The sequence below is a fragment of the Ylistrum balloti genome, unplaced genomic scaffold (genome assembly GCF_031769215.1).
Source record: "Ylistrum balloti isolate Yb309-2 unplaced genomic scaffold, AGI_CSIRO_Ybal_v1 Utg370700, whole genome shotgun sequence".
Taxonomy (NCBI): Eukaryota; Metazoa; Mollusca; class Bivalvia; order Pectinida; family Pectinidae; genus Ylistrum; species Ylistrum balloti.
Genome location: NW_026782420.1, coordinates 550,222 through 572,036, shown reverse-complemented (window position 1 = coordinate 572,036; position 21,815 = coordinate 550,222). Strand labels below are relative to the sequence as shown.

Below are 21,815 nucleotides of genomic sequence, written 5' to 3'. Positions count from 1 at the left end.
TTGACAGCAGTAGAGACAATGTATATACCCTGGTTCTAATGAGCAGTAATAACAGTCTAAATACCCTGCCACAGTACGAAGTCTGTATGTGTACAATTAATTATAAATCTGTTTACACAACTACAGTATCTTCTGATCCCCTCCCTGAACCACTTTCCTTTCTCATTCCAATCCATCTACATCTCTGTGCTAAAACAAAGCTCAATGTCACCAGTAGGGTATGGAACACAACTTCCAAAAGGATTGTTAGAACAAAGATAGATAGACAATATCAGGATAAATTGTCTGCTATCTCTGGTGTCAGGTTAAAACACCAAGGATGGACAGATGGGACAAAACACAAGGATGGACAGATGGGACAAAACACAAGGATGGACAGATGGGACAAAACACAAGGATGGACAGATGGGACAAAACATAAGGATGGACAGATGGGACAAAACACAAGGATGGACAGATGGGACAAAATACAAGGATGGACAGATGGGACAAAACACAAGGATGGACAGATGGGACAAAACAAGGATAGACAGATAGGGGACAGAAAACAAGGATAGACAAACAGGGGACAGAAAACAAGGATAGAAAGACAGGGGACTTAACATAGCAATGGACAGACAGGACAGAAAACAAGGATAGACAGACAGAGGACAGAAAACAAGGATAGAAAGACAGGGGACTTAACATAGCAATGGACAAACAGGACAGTAAACAAGGATAGACAGACAGAGGACAGAAAACAAGGATAGAAAGACAGGGGACTTAATATAACAGTGGACAGACAGGACAGAAAACAAGGATAGACAGACAGAGGACAGAAAACAAGGATGGATAGACAGCGAACAGAACATGAGGATACAAAAATGGGACAGACCACAAGAAAAATATGACCGGAGACACAATGGACAGACAATATGAAACACAACCCAATTGTCCCTAGTTTCACCAGTAGGGAACATAACACAACCAATCTGGCTAAAAATATGACATAGCCAACACAGCTAATAAAAAATAAATTTAGTTTACAAGTTGTTTCCTTTTAGTCAATATTGTGATGAAGCCAGTCTCACTTTAAATCTTGAACATCACAAGTACAAGGGACTACTCCAGACCCAACTGTTTACGTATATACTGGATGACAATGCGTTGGGGTTTTTGCTGCCATTCTTCCATGATGTCGTGTGGTGAGTTGATCTGATCTCCTTTCAGTCTATCCAGTAATGTTACACACAAGACTGCACCTAATTAGAAAAACAAAATTAAGATAATCATTCTTCTGGGTGAAACCGTTCTATATCTGTGTATGTGACACCTCTTCAAATTAACTCTCTCAGTTCACAAAGGGCAGTAACTCTGTCTGTTAAACACATTTAGGCTTATGTATCATGACCTACATTTTGTACCAACATTAAGTTTGACCTACTTTTCACTCCAGCTCTGTGTGTCATAGAAGCAAAACACAGTGACTCCATTTCAATGTTGACTACTCTTCGGGAATGTGCCCTCTTCAGGAAAGCCATCTTGTCCTCTGGATTATAATCACAAAAAGCACCGTCTAGTCTTGCCTGGCCTGAAATTAAGACATACATTTCAGTTCATAAATTTTATGTGTCTATTTCAAAGGTGACAAAAACACAAATATGTATTAAGATTATATGTTAAGCCATATTCAAACAAATTATCACACAAATATTCAAAGGTGACAAAAACACAAATATGTATTAAGATTATATGTTAAGCCATATTCAAACAAATTATCACACAAATATTCAAAGGTGACAAAAACACAAATATGTATTAAGATTATATGTTAAGCCATATTCAAACAAATTATCACACAAATATTCAAAGGTGACAAAAACACAAATATGTATTAAGATTATATGTTAAGCCATATTCAAACAAATTATCACACAAATATTCAAAGGTGACAAAAACACAAATATGTATTAAGATTATATGTTAAGCCATATTCAAACAAATTATCACACAAATATTCAAAGGTGACAAAAACACAAATATGTATTAAGATTATATGTTAAGCCATATTCAAACAAATTATCAAACAAATATTCAAACAAGTAATCATAAGCAATCAAACCCTGCAGTACCTTGGTAAAAGGTCAGTGTGATACCGCTACACCACCTTACCATCTCAAACATCTCAAACTTAATTCAATCCGACATACATATAATTAATAAATGGGTGACAATCTAACAGAATCAGGATACAAATCCTAACAACATACTCAGCCCAAATTTCTGACTTTATAGAGAGGTTACCAAGAGATCCCAGAGAGATCCTTCCATTGTTTGATCTTTATTTGCTATTTGAAAGTTGGATCTTTTCCCTTCTTTTTTCTTCTCTTCTCTGTTTTTGCTCTTAATGATAAGACATTTGAACATTCCTTTGCAGAAATAACAATGATAATCTTTCCCTGTCAAATCCAAAATGGCCACCTGTTTCTTTTGATCAGTCCCAAAATTAAACAAGCACAAGGAGAGACTAAAGGGAAAAACATATGAAATTTGAGTGATATCCATTCAGTACTTCTTAGGAAATAGCAATAGCAATCTTTACCAGGCAAAATCCAAGGTTGCTGCCTGTCAGCAATATTTTCTTTCTGGTCAGTCCCAAACTCACACAATCACAACTAGGGATCATAAAGGAACATATACATGAATTTTTAGAAAGATCTATTGAGTACTTCTCAAGAAATAGTGTTAACAAGCTTGCACAGTCCAAAATGGCTGCCTTTCGGCCATTTTGTTTTTCTAATCATTCCCAAAAGCAAACAGGCACAACTAGGACCAAGGGGAACCTACATATGAAATTTAAGAAAGACTTATCCAGTACTTTTCAAGAAATAGTGATAACAAAAATTGTTTATGGACAGATGGACAACAGACAGACAACGGACAGCCACCAAACGGATGACGGTCCATGGACGTAGAGGGATTTGATCATCTGATGATGGTGGGCTAACTAGCCAAGAAGTTATGATGAACAGACATGACATGGAAGGTACCACAATCAACCATAGATATCCTGTAATAATAATAATAGCCTGTACCCTGATGTATAGTAAACTTACAGGGTACAGTATGTTCTAGGACTAGTATCTACCTACATAATCACACAGAATATAGAGAACATATGTTATAGTTACGTTCTCTATTTGAATCCAACAACAACTGACGGTGAGGTGGAAACTATCATGCTATGTTTAGGTGTTGTAGTGGAATTGTACTATCTACTATATGACTAGCACATTCCACTTTCACACTTGACTGGTCTATTTACAATGCTCTACACCTGCGTGGGACAGCTATTGCATGTTTTCCACTTCAGTGGACATGGTTATTAAACTCATTACTAGTACCACATTCTATAATTACACTTCAGTGGCACAATATATACAAAGCTACAACTAGCATGTTCAACCTACACTCATACACCTACCAATATCTAATTCACCCAATAAAAAAAAACATATACACCTACCACTACCAAACTAATACACCACCACTACCAAACTAATACACCCACCACTACCAAACTAATACACCACCACTACCAAACTAATACACCACCACTACCAAACTAATACACCACCACTACCAAACTAATACACCACCACTACCAAACTAATACACCACCACTACCAAACTAATACACCTACCACTACCAAACTAATACACCCACCACTACCAAACTAATACACTACCACTACCAAACTAATACACCACCACTACCAAACTAATACACCTACCGCTACCAACCTAATATACCTACCACTACCAAACTAATACACCACCACTACCAAACTAATACACACTACCAAACTAATACACCCACCACTACCAAACTAATACACCACCACTACCAAACTGATACACTACCACTACCACTACCAAACTAATACACCCACCACTACCAAACTAATACACCCACCACTACCAAACTAATACACCCACCACTACCAAACTAATACACCCACCACTACCAAACTAATACACTACCACTACCAAACTAATACACCCACCACTACCAAACTAACACACCACCACTACCAAACTAATACACTACCACTACCAAACTAATACACCACCACTACCAAACTAATACACCCACCACTACCAAACTAATACACCACCACTACCAAACTAATACACTACCACTACCAAACTAATACACCCACCACTACCAAACTAATACACTACCACTACCAAACTAATACACCACCACTACCAAACTAATACACTACCACTACCAAACTAATACACCACCACTACCAAACTAATACACTACCACTACCAAACTAATACACCACCACTACCAAACTAATACACCACCACTACCAAACTAATACACCACCACTACCAAACTAATACACTACCACTACCAAACTAATACACCCACCACTACCAAACTAATACACCTACCACTACCAAACTAATACACCACCACTACCAAACTAATACACCACCACTACCAAACTAATACACCACCACTACCAAACTAATACACCACCACTACCAAACTAATACACCTACCACTACCAAACTAATACACCACCACTACCAAACTAATACACCACCACTACTACCAAACTAATACACCCACCACTACCAAACTAATACACCACCACTACCAAACTAATACACCACCACTACCAAACTAATACACCACCACTACCAAACTAATACACCTACCACTACCAAACTAACACACCACCACTACCAAACTAATACACCACCACTACCAAACTAATACACCACCACTACCAAACTAATACACCACCACTACCAAACTAATACACCACCACTACCAAACTAATACACCACCACTACCAAACTAATACACTACCACTACCAAACTAATACACTACCACTACCAAACTAATACACTACCACTACCACTACCAAACTAATACACTACCACTACCAAACTAATACACTACCACTACCAAACTAATACACCTACCACTACCAAACTAATACACTACCACTACCAAACTAACATACAATTCCACTACAACTACCAAACTAATACACCACCACTAACAAACTAATACACCTACCACTACCAAACTAATACACCACCACTACCAAACTAATACACCACCACTACCAAACTAATACACCCACCACTACCAAACTAATACACCCACCACTACCAAACTAATACACCTACCACTACCAAACTAATACACCACCACTACCAAACTAATACACCACCACTACCAAACTAATACACCAACCACTACCAAACTAATACACCACCACTACCAAACTAATACACCACCACTACCACTACCAAACTAATACACCTACCACTACCAAACTAATACACCACCACTACCAAACTAATACACCACCGCTACCAAACTAATACACTACCACTACCAAACTAATACACCACCACTACCAAACTAATACACCCACCACTACCAAACTAATACACTACCACTACCAAACTAATACACCACCACTACCAAACTAATACACCACCACTACCAAACTAATACACCACCACTACCAAACTAATACACCACCACTACCAAACTAATACACCACCACTACCAAACTAATACACCACCACTACCAAATTAACACACCACCACTACCAAACTAATACACTACCACTACCAAACTAATACACTACCACTACCACTATCAAACTAATACACTACCACTATCAAACTAATACACCACCACTACCAAACTAATACACCCACCACTACCAAACTAATACACCACCACTACCAAACTAATACACCACCACTACCAAACTAATACACCACCACTACCAAACTAATACACCACCACTACCAAACTAATACACCACCACTACCAAACTAATACACCACCACTACCACTACCAAACTAATACACCACCACTACCAAACTAATACACCACCACTACCACTACCAAACTAATACACTACCACTACCAAACTAATACACTACCACTACCAAACTAATACACCACCACTACCAAACTAATACACTACCACTACCAAACTAATACACCACCACTACCAAACTACACTACCACTACCAAACTAATACACCACCACTACCAAACTAATACACTACCACTACCAAACTAATACACCACCACTACCAAACTAATACACCACCACTACCAAACTAATAAACCACCACTACCAAACTAATACACCCACCACTACCAAACTAATACACCACCACTACCAAACTAATACACCACCACTACCAAACTAATACACCCACCACTACCAAACTAATACACCACCACTACCAAACTAATACACCACCACTACCAAACTAATACACTACCACTACCAAACTAATACACCTACCACTACCAAACTAATACACCACCACTACCAAACTAATACACCCACCACTACCAAACTAATACACCACCACTACCAAACTAATACACCTACCACTACCAAACTGATACACTACCACTACCAAACTAATACACCACCACTACCACTACCAAACTAATACACCACCACTACCAAACTAATACACCACCACTACCAAACTAAATACACCACCACTACACCACCACTACCAAACTAATACACCACCACTACCAAACTAATACACCACCACTACCACCACCACCACTACCAAACTAATACACCACCACTACCACTAATACCACCACTACCAAACTAATACACTACCACTACCAAACTAATACACTACCACTACCAAACTAATACACCACCACTACCAAACTAATACACCACCACTACCAAACTAATACACCACCACTACTAAACTAATACACCACCACTACCAAACTAATACACCACCACTACCAAACTAATACACCACCACTACCAAACTAATACACTACCACTACCAAACTAATACACTACCACTACCAAACTAATACACCACCACTACCAAACTAATACACCACCACTACCACACTAATACACCCACCACTACCAAACTAATACACCCACCACTACCAAACTAATACACCACCACTACCAAACTACCAAACTAATACACCACCACTACCAAACTAATACACCCACCACTACACCACCACTACCAAACTAATACACCACCACTACCAAACTAATACACCCACCACTACCAAACTAACTACCAAACTAATACACCACCACTACCAAACTAATACACCACCACTACCAAACTAATACCAACTACTAATACACTAATACCACCACTACCAAACTAATACACCACCACTACCAAACTAATACACCACCACTACCACTACCAACTACTAATACACCACCACCACTACCAAACTAATACACCACCACTACCAAACTAATACACCACCACTACCAAACTAATACACCACCACTACCAAACTAATACACCCACCACTACCAAACTAATACACCACCACTACCAAACTAATACACCACCACTACCAAACTAATACACCCACCACTACCAAACTACACCACCACTACCAAACTAATACACTACCACTACCAAACTAATACACCACCACTACCAAACTAATACACCACCACTACCAAACTAATACACCCACCACTACCAAACTAATACACCCACCACAACCAAACTAATACACCACCCACTACCAAACTAATACACCACCACTACCAAACTAATACACCTACCACTACCAAACTAATACACCACCACTACCAAACTAATACACCTACCACTACCAAACTAATACACCACCACTACAAAACTAATACACCTACCACTACCAAACTAATACACCACCACTACCAAACTAATACACCACCACTACCAAACTAATACACCACCACTACCACACTAATACACCCACCACTACCAAACTAATACACCACCACTACCAAACTAATACACCCACCACTACCAAACTAATACACCACCACTACCAAACTAATACACCACCACTACCAAACTAATACACCACCACTACCAAACTAATACACCACCACTACCAAACTAATACACCCACCACTACCAAACTAATACACCACCACTACCAAACTAATACACCACCACTACCAAACTAATACACCCACCACTACCAAACTAATACACCACCACTACTAATACACCACCACTACCAAACTAATACACCACCACTACCAAACTAATACACCCACCACTACCAAACTAATACACCCCCCACTACCAAACTAATACACCCCCACTACCAAACAATACACTACCACTACCAAACTAATACACCACCACTACCAAACTAATACACCCACCACTACCAAACTAATACACCACCACTACCAAACTAATACACCACCACTACCAAACTAATACACCACCACTACCAAACTAATACACCACCACTACCAAACTAATACACCTACCACTACCAAACTAATACACCACCACTACCAAACTACACCACCACTACCAAACTAATACACCACCACTACCAAACTAATACACTACCACTACCAAACTAATACACCACCACTACCAAACTAATACACCTACCACTACCAAACTAATACACCTACCACTACCAAACTAACACACCACCACTATCAAACTAACACACCACCACTACCAAACTAATACACCTACCACTACCAAAGTAATACACCACCACTACCAAACTAATACACCCACCACTACCAAACTAATACACCACCACTACCAAACTAATACCAATCTAATACACTACACCACCACTACCAAACTAATACACTACCACTACCACTACCACCACTACCAAACTAATACACTACCACTACCAAACTAATACACTACCACTACCAAACTAATACACCCACTAATACACTACCAAACTAATACACCACCACTACCAAACTAATACACTACCACTACCAAACTAATACACCACCACTACCAAACCTACACCACCACTACCAAACTAATACACCACCACTACCAAACTAATACACCCACCACTACCAAACTAATACACCCACCACTACCAAACTAATACACCACCACTACCAAACTAATACACCACCACTACCAAACTAATACACTACCACTACCAAACTAATACACCACCACTACCAAACTAATACACCACCACTACCAAACTAATACACCACCACTACCAAACTAATACACCCACCACTACCAAACTAATACACCACCACTACCAAACTAATACACCACCACTACCAAACTAATACACCACCACTACCAAACTAATACACCCACCACTACCAAACTAATACACCACCACTACCAAACTAATACACCACTACCAAACTAATACACCACCACTACCAAACTAATACACCACCACTACCAAACTAATACACCACCACTACCAAACTAATACACCACCACAACCAAACTAATACACCCATCACTACCAAACTAATACACCACCACTACCACTACCAAACTAATACACCTACCACTACCAAACTAATACACCACCACTACCAAACTAATACACCACCACTACCAAACTAATACACCACCACTACCAAACTAATACACCACCACTACCAAACTAATACACCACCACTACTAAACTGATACACCTACCACTACCAAACTAATACACCTACCACTACCAAACTAATACACCACCACTTACAAACTAATACACCACCACTACCAAACTAATACACCACCACTACCAAACTAATACACCACCACTACCAAACTAATACACCACCACTACCAAACTAATACACCCACCACTACCAAACTAATACACCACCACTACCAAACTAATACACCACCACTACCAAACTAATACACCACCACTACCAAACTAATACACCACCACTACCAAACTAATACACCACCACTACCAAACTAATACACCACCACTACCAAACTAATACACCACCACTACCAAACTAATACACCACCACTACCAAACTAATACACCACCACTACCAAACTAATACACTACCACTACCAAACTAATACACCACCACTACCAAACTAATACACCACCACTACCAAACTAATACACCTACCACTACCAAACTAATACACCACCACTACCAAACTAATACACTACCACTACCAAACTAATACACCCACCACTACCAAACTAATACACCACCACTACCAAACTAATACACCACCACTACCACACTAATACACCACCACTACCACTACCAAACTAATACACCACCACTACCAAACTAATACACCACCGCTACCACACTAATACCCAAAATATTAAACTTCACCAATGTATTCAACACACGCAATTCATTTCAACTATGTAGGACATACAATTTTTTAGATGTATATTGAAGAAATTTCAACGTTAAAACATCAAACATTTGCTGGCCAGGTATAAAAAGTTTCTATATAAATTAGAATTCTTGAGGTGTGGAAATGTTTTTAGCATCAAAGAAATCAATATGGAGATATCCATATATTCTGATGTACAGTTATAGTGATAATGATCTATAGATTTCATAAAAGTATTAAAAGTGAGACCACCAACATTTCAAAAGACAGCACAAAAATTCAAAAATTACCATTTTTTACAGCATATTCTGTAATGTTTGTTCATCAGAATAAAAAGTGAGATGACATTTTGTTTGATAAACCTGTCAATCCTCCTGCAGTTTTGTATGATAAGGAAGCCTATTTCATTTAATGGCTGTCATATTGATTTATAACATAAATAGTGATGGTTGTTATCTATGTACTCCCCTATGATAGAAAATGAAAAAGAATCCTGGTGGGAGAGATTATTGACCCAACATTGTAACAACCTTCCTATGACGCCTGTTCTAAACAAACAGTAAGCACTTTTCTATGCAATGAAATTCTGAAATAACCACTGAAAAATAAAGATGACCTGGTCGTGCATTGTGACAGATCTGAAACATAGAACTGCACTTGTTGGTACGAGATCAAGGTTAGTCATTGTTCTCGGCTACTTAAGCTTTATACTCTGAAAAATCATTAAAAATAGTTTTATAAGGACTGAGTTTTTAAAAACAATATTTCATCAATAATGAAATATCAACTTTTTTGAAATGTCTTTATTACTGAAGACAAAGGAATGGAATAAATCATATACATATAATGATGTCATCACATCAATATACTTACCCTCGTAAAAGTCATAGGTACACATGGTTTTACCAAGGACTGCGTTAATACCCGTCTCATTGGCGACTGCCAGTAGTTTATTGTTAAGTTCCCGATCCAGTAGAGCAGGATGTTGAATAATCATCCCCAGTGTGGCCTTGTGGAGATAGAAAGTCAAGTACTAAAACACTTGTAATGAAAATTTTATGATTTTGGGACCTCCCAGACTAATTATGAAAACTTTAAAATATTTATTCAGATTTCTGAAGGCTATTGTCCTGTCGCATTCAGCCCATTGTAAATCTTTGAATCTGTCCTCCACTGCCTTCAATATGTCTTACATCCATTGATCTGTCCTACACTATCAATCTGTCCTACACCATCAATCTGTTCTACACTATCAATCTGTCCTAAACTATCAATCTGTCCTACACTATCAATCTGTCCTACACCATCAATATGTCCTACACCCTCTGATCTGTCCTACACTATCAATCTGTCCTACACTATCAATCTGTTCTACACTATCAATCTGTCCTAAACTATCAATCTGTCCTACACTAGCAATCAGTCTTAAAACTGCAATCTGTCCTACACCCTCTATTTTTTTCTAAACATTCAGATCTTTCCTACACCCTCTGATCAGTCCTTCACTCCTCCAATCTCTCTTACACCCTCTAATCTGTTCTTCATCCTTCAATCTGTTCTACATCCCTCCAATATGTCCTACAGAAATTGACCTTTCATCTTCAATCTGTCCTCCATTTTTCCAATCTGTCATCCAACTCCAAGTCTGTCCTACATCATAAACCTGTCCTATAATTTCAGACCTGTCCTACATCCTTTGATCCATCCTACAATTTTAGACATGACCTACACCCTCTAAACTGTCCTTCAACTTCAAACAGTTTCAGATCTGTCCTACATGTTCAGACCTGTCCTACAACTTTAGACCTGTCCTTAAGTTTCAGACCTGTCTTCCACTGTCCGACCTGTCTTACATCTTTGAATCTGTCCTACAACTTCCGATCTATTTTGCTCTCTCATATCTACCCAATATTTTTGGATATATAATTTAATAAGTAAAAAAAACGCATAACCGCTTTCAATCAGTATTTGATAAAGGTTCAGATAAATTGTATTACCACTTCCATATATGGGCGTAAGATGCCATCCACAGCTGCCTCAGATATCACTACTGTCCCTGGCTCCAGGCCTATAGGACAAAAAAAATATTGTTGTTATTATCCCTTTAATTGAAACAGCCTAAACAATTAGATTAGGAATGTTCCTTCTCAAGTTTGCTTAAAATCCCATTATAGATACCAAAAGAGAGGAATACATTTAGAGTTTAGTAATTATTTCCCATTTACACCCCAGCATTGTGTTCTCAGCTAGGTCCCCAGCTTTCATTTTTGCTTTGGTCAATGCCCAGTGAGGTGAATACTTTCACTGTACTTCAAAGGGAAAATTGATGGATGGAGGAAACACGCAGCATCAGCTCCCTAGTCTAATGAGGCTAGCTGAGAATAAATCATTATCACATTCATCAATCTGGTGACAATGTCATTGATATCTAACCAGGCATTGTTCTCTTGCTTTGTTAAAACTTTGTCACAAACAAAGGTAACTATGACAAACGTACAAAGATCGTACAAAATATACATAGCTGAATAGCACCTTTCAATACGGATTTAAAGTTAGATACAGTAGAATGAAATAATGAATTAAACTGCATCATAAACCTGTTTGATGCTTCTGTCACTCATCAGTGTTACTAAACGTCTCTATTACTGAAACCTACGGAGGAATATTAAACAGGTGAAAAGTAATCTAAAAACCCAGATGGGCATTGATATATTCTTATATAAAATAATAATAAATGGAAAATATTACCTCAACCTCATGGACATGTTATTACACATAGTATGGTATTTATTACATAGATATATTACATAATAGTTATGAAATATTACCTCAACCTCTACTAGTATTATAACATGTAGTATAATATTTATTAAATTGATGAACAATATGCAAGATCTGTAATATTTCTGTTAGTTAAATTTCATGTAGTATCATATTTATCATACTGATGTATTACATGTATTACATGACAGATGTGTAGTATTACATGAGAGATCAGTAGTATTACATGACAGATCTGTAGTATTACATGAGAGATCTGCAGTATTACATGAGAGATTTGTAGTATTGCATGAGAGATCAGTAGTATTACATGAGAGATCTGTAGTATTTTGGACAGATCTATAGTATTATGTGACAGATCTGTACTATTTTGGACAGATCTATAGTATTATGTGACAGATCTGTAGTATTACATGACAGATCTATAGTATTATGTGACAGATCTGTAGTATTACATGACAGATCTGTAGTATTACGTGACATATCTGTAGTATTACATGACAGATCTGTAGTATTACATGACAGATCTATAGTATTATGTGACAGATCTGTAGTATTACGTGACAGATCTATAGTATTACGTGACAGATTTGCAGTATTATGTTACAGATCTGTAGTATTACATGACAGATCTGTAATATTACATGACAGATCTGTAATATTACATGACAGATCTGTAGTATTACGTGACAGATCTATAGTATTACGTGACAGATCTATAGTATTACGTGACAGATTTGCAGTATTATGTTACAGATCTGTAGTATTACATGACAGATCTGTAATATTACATGACAGATCTGTAATATTACATGACAGATCTGTAGTATTACGTGACAGATCTATAGTATTACGTGACAGATTTGCAGTATTATGTTACAGATCTGTAGTATTACATGACAGATCTATAGTATTATATGACAGATCTGTAGTATTACATGACAGATCTGTAATATTACATGACAGATCTGTAGTATTACCTAGACCTCCGCTAGTGCCAATCCTGAAGAAGGTAACATCACTGGGAGAACAGCCAGCATGGTGAAGCAGCTTTAATATCTCATGAATGAGGATGGACAATGAAGGGATACCCATACCATGCTGAAAACAGATGGGGTAAAGAATAAAGGAATACCATACAAGAGAAAGATTTTTTAATTTGAAGCCAGCTCCATAAACAGTGTAAAGAGCTGTGGAAACATGACATCTTAAGCTGATTTGCTTTGAGTACTAAGGTTTCCTTCCATATTCTAACTCAGCACTTTCACCTGGGCCAAACAGATTGATTGATATAAGATTTGGTTAAATCTTGTTTCTAGTTAAAAAAAATGAATCTGATATATTGTGACACCCATTGAATGTAAGGCCATAAGTGAAAATAAGTTACAATTAGTTTTTTGATAGTTATTGTTTTACACGATTCGTTGGTGATTAGTTCATTGTTTGGGTTCTTCGATTATTTCGTCATTACTGAATACATTTTGATGATTTTCATTGTCCTATTACAGACGATATTTGAATGATCTAAATCAGAGGCGTATGAGCCCACCTCTGACTTCAGTTGCTGCTCTTACTCGCCTTAACATTGACTCTATCATGGTGTTTCTTTGAGGGATATTATTTCATTCCTGAATAAGGGCTGCGTGAGTTGAGCGATGATATGTGGGATGCTCCCTAACCTTCCTGTCCAGCTTGTGCCCAGACCCTCCCCCGAATCACTTTCCATTATGCAAGCATCAGAATATTGCTCACCATAACATCGATAGACACATTGTTGTTCATCTGACCTGTAAAGCGTCTTCACTCAATCCCATCTAATCTCTACAATCACTTGGAAAGGAGATGTTGTGTAGCTAAACTGTACTGATCCAATGTTCAATTTGTAATGATTTACCAGAGTTTTCACAGTGTAAGAAAGTAGCTCAGTGTCAAATTTAATTAAATTTCGTCCACATGTCTAAAAGGTCCATTACAAAAACCAAACTTGCGTTTCTTTTTTCCACTAGTATATGTTCAGCCAATTACCAACTCCTACATGCATACATGTATATCTTTGATTTCAGTTGAAGTAGGAAAATAACAGCTATTTAGAAAAAAGTTTACTGAATAACACTTATTTCAGTAAACATTCACTTAACTTGGAGAAACTGAATGAAATCTGTTCATTATTTCTCACTAATAAAATTCTCATTTTCACTATAATGGAAGCCACATCCCTTATGCATGAAAAACCATTTGTTCTACAGATAAAAAGGAAAGCTTTCATAGGATAAACCTATCAATATTTAATTATTAATAACCTGTCCAGGTAATAAGTAATCCACAGGCTGTATTATCACACATTTAACTGAAATTTCCTGGAATATTTTAAACTTAATATATCCATATCCACCCGACATTCCTCCTGTTTGCTATTAGAGGTCTGTGTTATGGTAAAATGACAAATTTTGATATGATTTCTATTTTTTTCTAATCAAATATTTTTCTGTTGAACTCCACAGAATTACAATCCTTTTTCTTTCCTAATTTATATAAAATATTCATTAATTTTGCAAAAAGATTTTTAATTGTCTGGTGATTTTTAACCAAAAAAAAGATCTCAATTGTATTTAATTTTGAAATCAATTTAAATATAAATTTGATTTTTTAATTTATATTGTTTTACCCTAATGTCAAAAATTCAAATTTTCAAATAAATCTGTTGACTATCTACCTTAATTTTAATTTAAGGTAACTGTTGATATGACCTTAGGTCAGTATTGATTCATAGAAAGTTTTGAAACATCAGCAGTTTGCTAAGCCTGCCACCAGAGAGCTTCAGTCATTGATTGCTTTTGTCATCCTCGTAGTCAAGGGAGATATAATGTTTGTTTCCTGAAACATTTCCTGAGGCAGATTTGAACTTATATGAAACATTTCGTGAAGGAGGTATGAACATTAGTTTCTGAAATATTTCTTGAGAGAAATAAGTATGTTTACTTCCTTATTAGAAATAAATATAAGAAACAAACCTCCACAGTGATATTCCACTTCTGTGATAGTATAATTTTGAATAACAAATTAAATATTGAAAATATACAAGTCATCAGACTTGTACAATTTCCCAAAGATATGGCTAAGTATTTTGTCTTTCAATCACATTTCAAACAATGTGCATATAGGTTATGGTGTCATATAAAATTCTACCATGAAAATTTATCTGGTTTCAATACAGAGGAGGAAAGAGTGAGAGACAGACAGACAGAGAGAGACAGATAGACAGACAGACAGATGGAAGGAGAGAGACACAGAGAAAGACAGAGACAGAGCTGAAGCTTGTGAGAAATGTTGGTTTTATGTACAGATCCATATATCAGATTGATGTGACTAATGGCTTACTGTATATATAAAGGACTCTACCAATATTTGTTTACACTTTAACTTAATGGGGAGCGTCCAGCTTCCTCAGTGCCTCTGCCAATAGCTTTGACATTAAACATTATCACAGGAATGACAAAACAGTACAGATATCAAACAAAATGTATTACGTCAAATGGTTTCATCTCTCCGCCCCTTCATATCAATAGGATGTTAGATTTATATGTTACTACTCTGAAATTTAGACTGGAGAGAAAAAAATCAATGATTTTATCAACCATGTTTTATTCAAGAACATTCTGATACGGTGTCTGTAGCCTGACGGTTAATTCTCTCTCTACTCAATATCAACGATTAAAAAGTTTTCCATTTTGTGCTTATGTTGGTTCATATGGATTCGGTCATCTACATTTTCATTACAATGACTCTGATATCTGCTACCATGGTAGGGACACACTCAAACCTGTCTATAAAGGCCAGGCAAAGGAACAGAGACTTTCATATGGAGATTTAATAACAGTGAAATATATTAGAATCTACCAGCAGTCTTTATAAACAGTTAATTCTAACAAACAGGTCACATTTGTTATGTATCTTCTAAAGGAGACCTTCATACACAGGTATATGTTATATATAATCAACTAACAAATTCATAGTAGGAGATGGTCTTATCACAGCTAATTAAATAACTAACTTCTATAAAGGGATGAGCTTACTACAGGACAATTGAATCACAAATACACAGTTGATGGTAGGCTTTTCTTAGAGGACAATTATATGACAAACTCAGTAGAGGGAGGGCTTATCACAGGGAAATTAAATGACAAACCAAGGGTAGGGGTGGGCTTATCACAGGGAAATTTTAATAACAAACTCGGGGTAGGGGGTGGGCTTATCACAGGGAAATTTTAACGACAAACTCGGGGTAGGGGGTGGGCTTATCACAGGGAAATTAAATGGCAAACCAAGGGTAGGGGGTGGGCTTATCACAGGGAAATTCTAACGACAAACTCGGGGTAGGGGGTGGACTTATCACAGGGAAATTAAATGACAAACCAAGGGTAGGGGGTGGGCTTATCACAGGGAAATTTTAACGACAAACTCGGGGTAGGGGGTGGGCTTATCACAGGGAAATTAAATGACAAACCAAGGGTAGGGGGTGGGCTTATCACAGGGAAATTTTAATGACAAGGTCAGTGTAGGGGTGGGCTTATCACAAGGAAATTTTAATGACAAGGTCAGTGTAGGGGTGGGCTTATCAGACACAGTATCTAGTGTGTCTATGATTGCAATATATATATCTTGAAATATTAATTGCCTGATATGTGTACCTAAATGTTTTCAGGTATTTTTTGAAGTTGAACTTTATTGAACAGGATATATATTAGCTAAAGTACATCAAACACATTCATCATATAAACAATTTTCTACTTCAGTTGCTTCCCAATTGTTTCTCTCTAAATAAATTACAACACAAAAAAACCCACAAAAAACTGAAAATCAATATATTATCTGAACCATGCAATAATTAACTTGATAAAATGTAGAATGACAAAATATACTGCAATCATGGTTAAAGGTTCAGGTTAAATTCTGAAGTTGATTTTCTCATACCAGGTATACTAAAGTTGATGAAAAAAAACTACAAGAGGGCCAATGGGCCTGGTGTTTTTCAGGAATTGATGTGGATGATAAAGGACAATTTAATATTATGATCAAATAAAGTTATTTTAATGCCTCAACAAATACAGCCTGTGAGTATTTTTGAAATTTGCTGACCACCTTTTTTGGAAATATTGCTGGGCTTCATACCAGGTAGCTACCAGCCAAATATGATGACTTTTATCTTTTGTGTTATTGAAAAGAAGTTTTTTTAATGAAAAAACAGATGATAGACACCACATTTTGTCATAAAGCTCACTTTGCTCTTTGGGCCAGCAACATTAGAATAAGATCAATGATTTAAGCAATTACACGCCAACATATTACAGGCCAAACATTGATCATCAAAACCGACTTTCACAGGTTTCAAGATTTCACAAATCTAATCTCATTTAAGGCTACCAACATTTTAATATATTTAATATCTTTCACCCCAGTAAGCTGTGTGGGTCATCGGTTATGTGCAGATCTTAAGGAAATGGTCTTTAAAACTTAGACAAATGACTTTGAAAGTGGATTAAGATATTTCTTCTATGTGGACACCTGCCACATGTATGGGTCAATCATAGGCATTGATTTTTGTTCCTTGGCTTATTAAGTTACTGCAAAGTCATTGATTAGTTTTACACTGACCGGTCCAATCTTAGCTCGGCCAATTATATTCTGTACTCAGGCACAATCTGATGTTGTTTTTGTTTCGGTTCATTAAAACACCACAAACACTCTATAAAGATAACACTATCATTATGATAATATATATCTTCTGAACATATACACGTAAAAACAACCCATCCTTCCCCCAAATCAGGCCAAAACATTCAACAGTAGTCAATATTACACATGGAGGCAGAAGATAAACTGTTATAAATCTTTGTAGAGGAAGAATTGATTGCCAGAATTTTAATCCAAACAATAAACACAGTCCCTGTGGTGATCATACTAATATTACAATGGTACTCACACTGACGGAAATAACCGGACCAACTTTGTACAGGACGTAGCGGTCAGACCCTCCAGCCACATTACACAGCGTCTGTCCAGCAGTCATTTTGTATTTTAGTTCATCCACCAGTTGAAATGCAAATTTCTGCATTCGGTTTGGTGATCCTCCAAAACACACAAACTGAAAAAAAAGGAAAGCATTCCTTCAGGGACGTCAACGAGATAAGAGTTTGAATAGAGAAACCAGATGAATACTGATGGTCAGTTAATTGAAATTCCAAATCACACCAACAAACTTAAGACAGCAATACTGAAAGTGGAAAGTTTAATGAAAGTCACTGCATTTCTTTGAGAACTGTTACTTGGACAACATTGCTGCGGATGCCACTGATGCCACCACTGATGGCACAAAGTGATTGCTGTCCGCTAACAAACATCTACATGTATCTTGGTTATGATACAAGAATGATAAAGCTAGACCTTACAATGTACTAGTCATCTACACAAAGGGCAATAACTCTGAAAACAACTGTGTATCAGTACACACAATAGCAGTGAAAATGACACTTCATGCTGGTCAGGTTGTGTACAGCTTACTGTACTGAAGGTCATTTGGTAATGCTAAATTATACCTTTACATCAGAAAACATCTCTTTCAAGTCATGTGACCTATTCCCAAGGGCGATATGGTACAAGACGTCTTCTTCCATGCAAGCCAAATTAGAGTTCCTAACAAAAGCAGGCTCCCTGTAAAAGATAGACAATAAATTAAATTACACCTGTTGTCAAGTTTCAATAATGGAGATTTTTGAAGCTAAACCTGTGTGACAGACAGACAGATAATGAACTAATGACCAGACAGAGGACATCCAAATTTACCTTCTTTAGCTTGATCTGAATAATGAAATTACAGAATCAAGACAAAATTCAACAATCGAAAATGAAAATATTTTGACAAATTATTTGCAGATATTTTTAAAGGACAATGCAATAAACATTCATTTTAATCAATATGAAGTTTTTGAAGGTCAGCCTAAACTTTTGGCAAAAGATAAATCCAAATTCCTGAACTTCTTTGTCATTTGTGAAATCTGTGACAGAGAGAGTGTGACTCCCTGGACATGTTTTATATTCAAATCTACTACTATAAATGCTTTAAAAATCTATATGACAATTGGTGTTTTCATTTCAAGTTTATCACAGTCTCCTGCTATACCAAACAGGAAGAGAAATACCAAAACAACATGGACCCAATGACATCTATCACTTATAAACCCTTTTATTCCCTGGCTATGTTGAGATATGTGTATGAATCCTATTTTCAGCAGTAATGAAGACCATCACCCAGTTAGGCTATTATATAAGTTAGTTATATCAATCACTTGAAAATTTAGAAATGTGAAAAGATACTGTAAGCCTGACTCCATTAATCCACAAATGTTTTTATTTGATTACTATTTAGGATTAAATCTGTGATATTGTTAATTGCTTCCTTATTCATGGTACTCAAGCTGGTAGTAACACATGGTTCTACTTTTATCACAAAATATTTTACAAAATAATTAATACATGTTAACTATGTATTTCTAGATCAAATAATTCTATGATATTTTAAAAAAAACCTTTTGTCAAATTCTGAATATTGATAAATGATGTATAAACATTATTACAAATTATAATAAGATATTTCCTGGATTGATTCTCTGTATTTGGTCGAGAGTAAACAGGATTAAAGTTTACCTGGATAGTAGGTAACCTCCTGATTAATCATAATAACAAAACAAAAGGTCAGCATCTCTGTCAGGTTCGACTTTCGGTTGTTATAAACGCTGGTAACTATTTATTGAACACAATCCAACCCTATCTACACACCCGATATGGTTTTAGTGAATATTTGAACTGTTAAGAGAAAAAGTAAAGAGATGGTTATTGACGATAGAATCATCCAACCCTTGTTAGTACAGAGCAGCAAGGCGTTGCTAATTATTGATGTTTGAGTAGGACCTCGTTTCATAGCTATTGGCTCCAAGTGTATGTGGTACAGGATACTTGCTACGGTAAGCTGTATATTCTTTTTCACAAAAGATCACAAGGATGATTTTACCCAATTCAAGCATCAACTCATGCATACCGTATTAGGCTTGGAGTTATACAAGTAGAACAAGTATATGTGAGACTACACAGTTGAAGAAGCAGTCATTCAGCTTTTGACTTACCAGACAATAGCTGTGTCATGTTGTGAATCACTAGAACAAACACCACAGCATATTATCTACAACACAGGATCAAAAACTTGTTCTAGATTCTAACCATGACCAAGAATATTCAATGCAAAAATTAATAATGGATCTATGATAAATGCCTTCAATCGAAAAACAGCGTCATTCAGTACCTTCTCTAGAAGTTTTATGGCGTCCATTCATGGCTGCCAGGACATAAAAACATGTCAGGGAATGGTTGTCGTCACCCTGTGCGGTCACAGTGCCTTAAATCTGACTTATTAATGAGCTTTTCCATCTTCGTGAGAGAAAATATGGAGGATACCTTTATGAACGCATAAAAATGGCCCAGGAACCTGTTTTATCTCGTCACACAAAAACATCAAAGGAGGACATTAACTGGTAGATAAAGGATGGGACATACAATCGCCGTGGCAACAAGGAGCAAATCTGATCACAACAGCGCTCTTGTCATATTCCCTGTTAAATGAAATCCACTGGACTGTGTAGAACCTCATGAAAATGTTCTGACTTGTTGTCGCTTAAAATAGAAAATTGATAGGAAATTTCTACACTATTCTCCAACACAAGATATCTACTTCATAATTCTGTAACGGATTTCGATTGGCCAGTTTAATAGCTGAAAGGAAACTCATGGAAAGCATCTTTATATAA

At 36.7% G+C, this 21,815-nt stretch overlaps 1 protein-coding gene across 1 annotated transcript; it reads right to left on the bottom strand.

The window, feature by feature from the left end:
- Positions 1-1,101: 1,101 nt before the first annotated feature.
- On the bottom strand, positions 1,102-21,805 carry LOC132557602 (uridine phosphorylase 2-like). Its single transcript, XM_060222110.1, has 9 exons — positions 21,740-21,805; positions 21,138-21,193; positions 19,554-19,668; positions 18,941-19,102; positions 13,941-14,061; positions 12,177-12,247; positions 11,053-11,188; positions 1,424-1,570; positions 1,102-1,241 (listed from the first exon to the last, which is right to left on the bottom strand). The coding sequence occupies exons 1-9, from the start codon at positions 21,803-21,805 to the stop codon at positions 1,102-1,104; spliced, it is 1,014 nt and encodes a 337-aa protein (XP_060078093.1).
- Between the last annotated feature and the right edge of the window lie 10 nt (positions 21,806-21,815).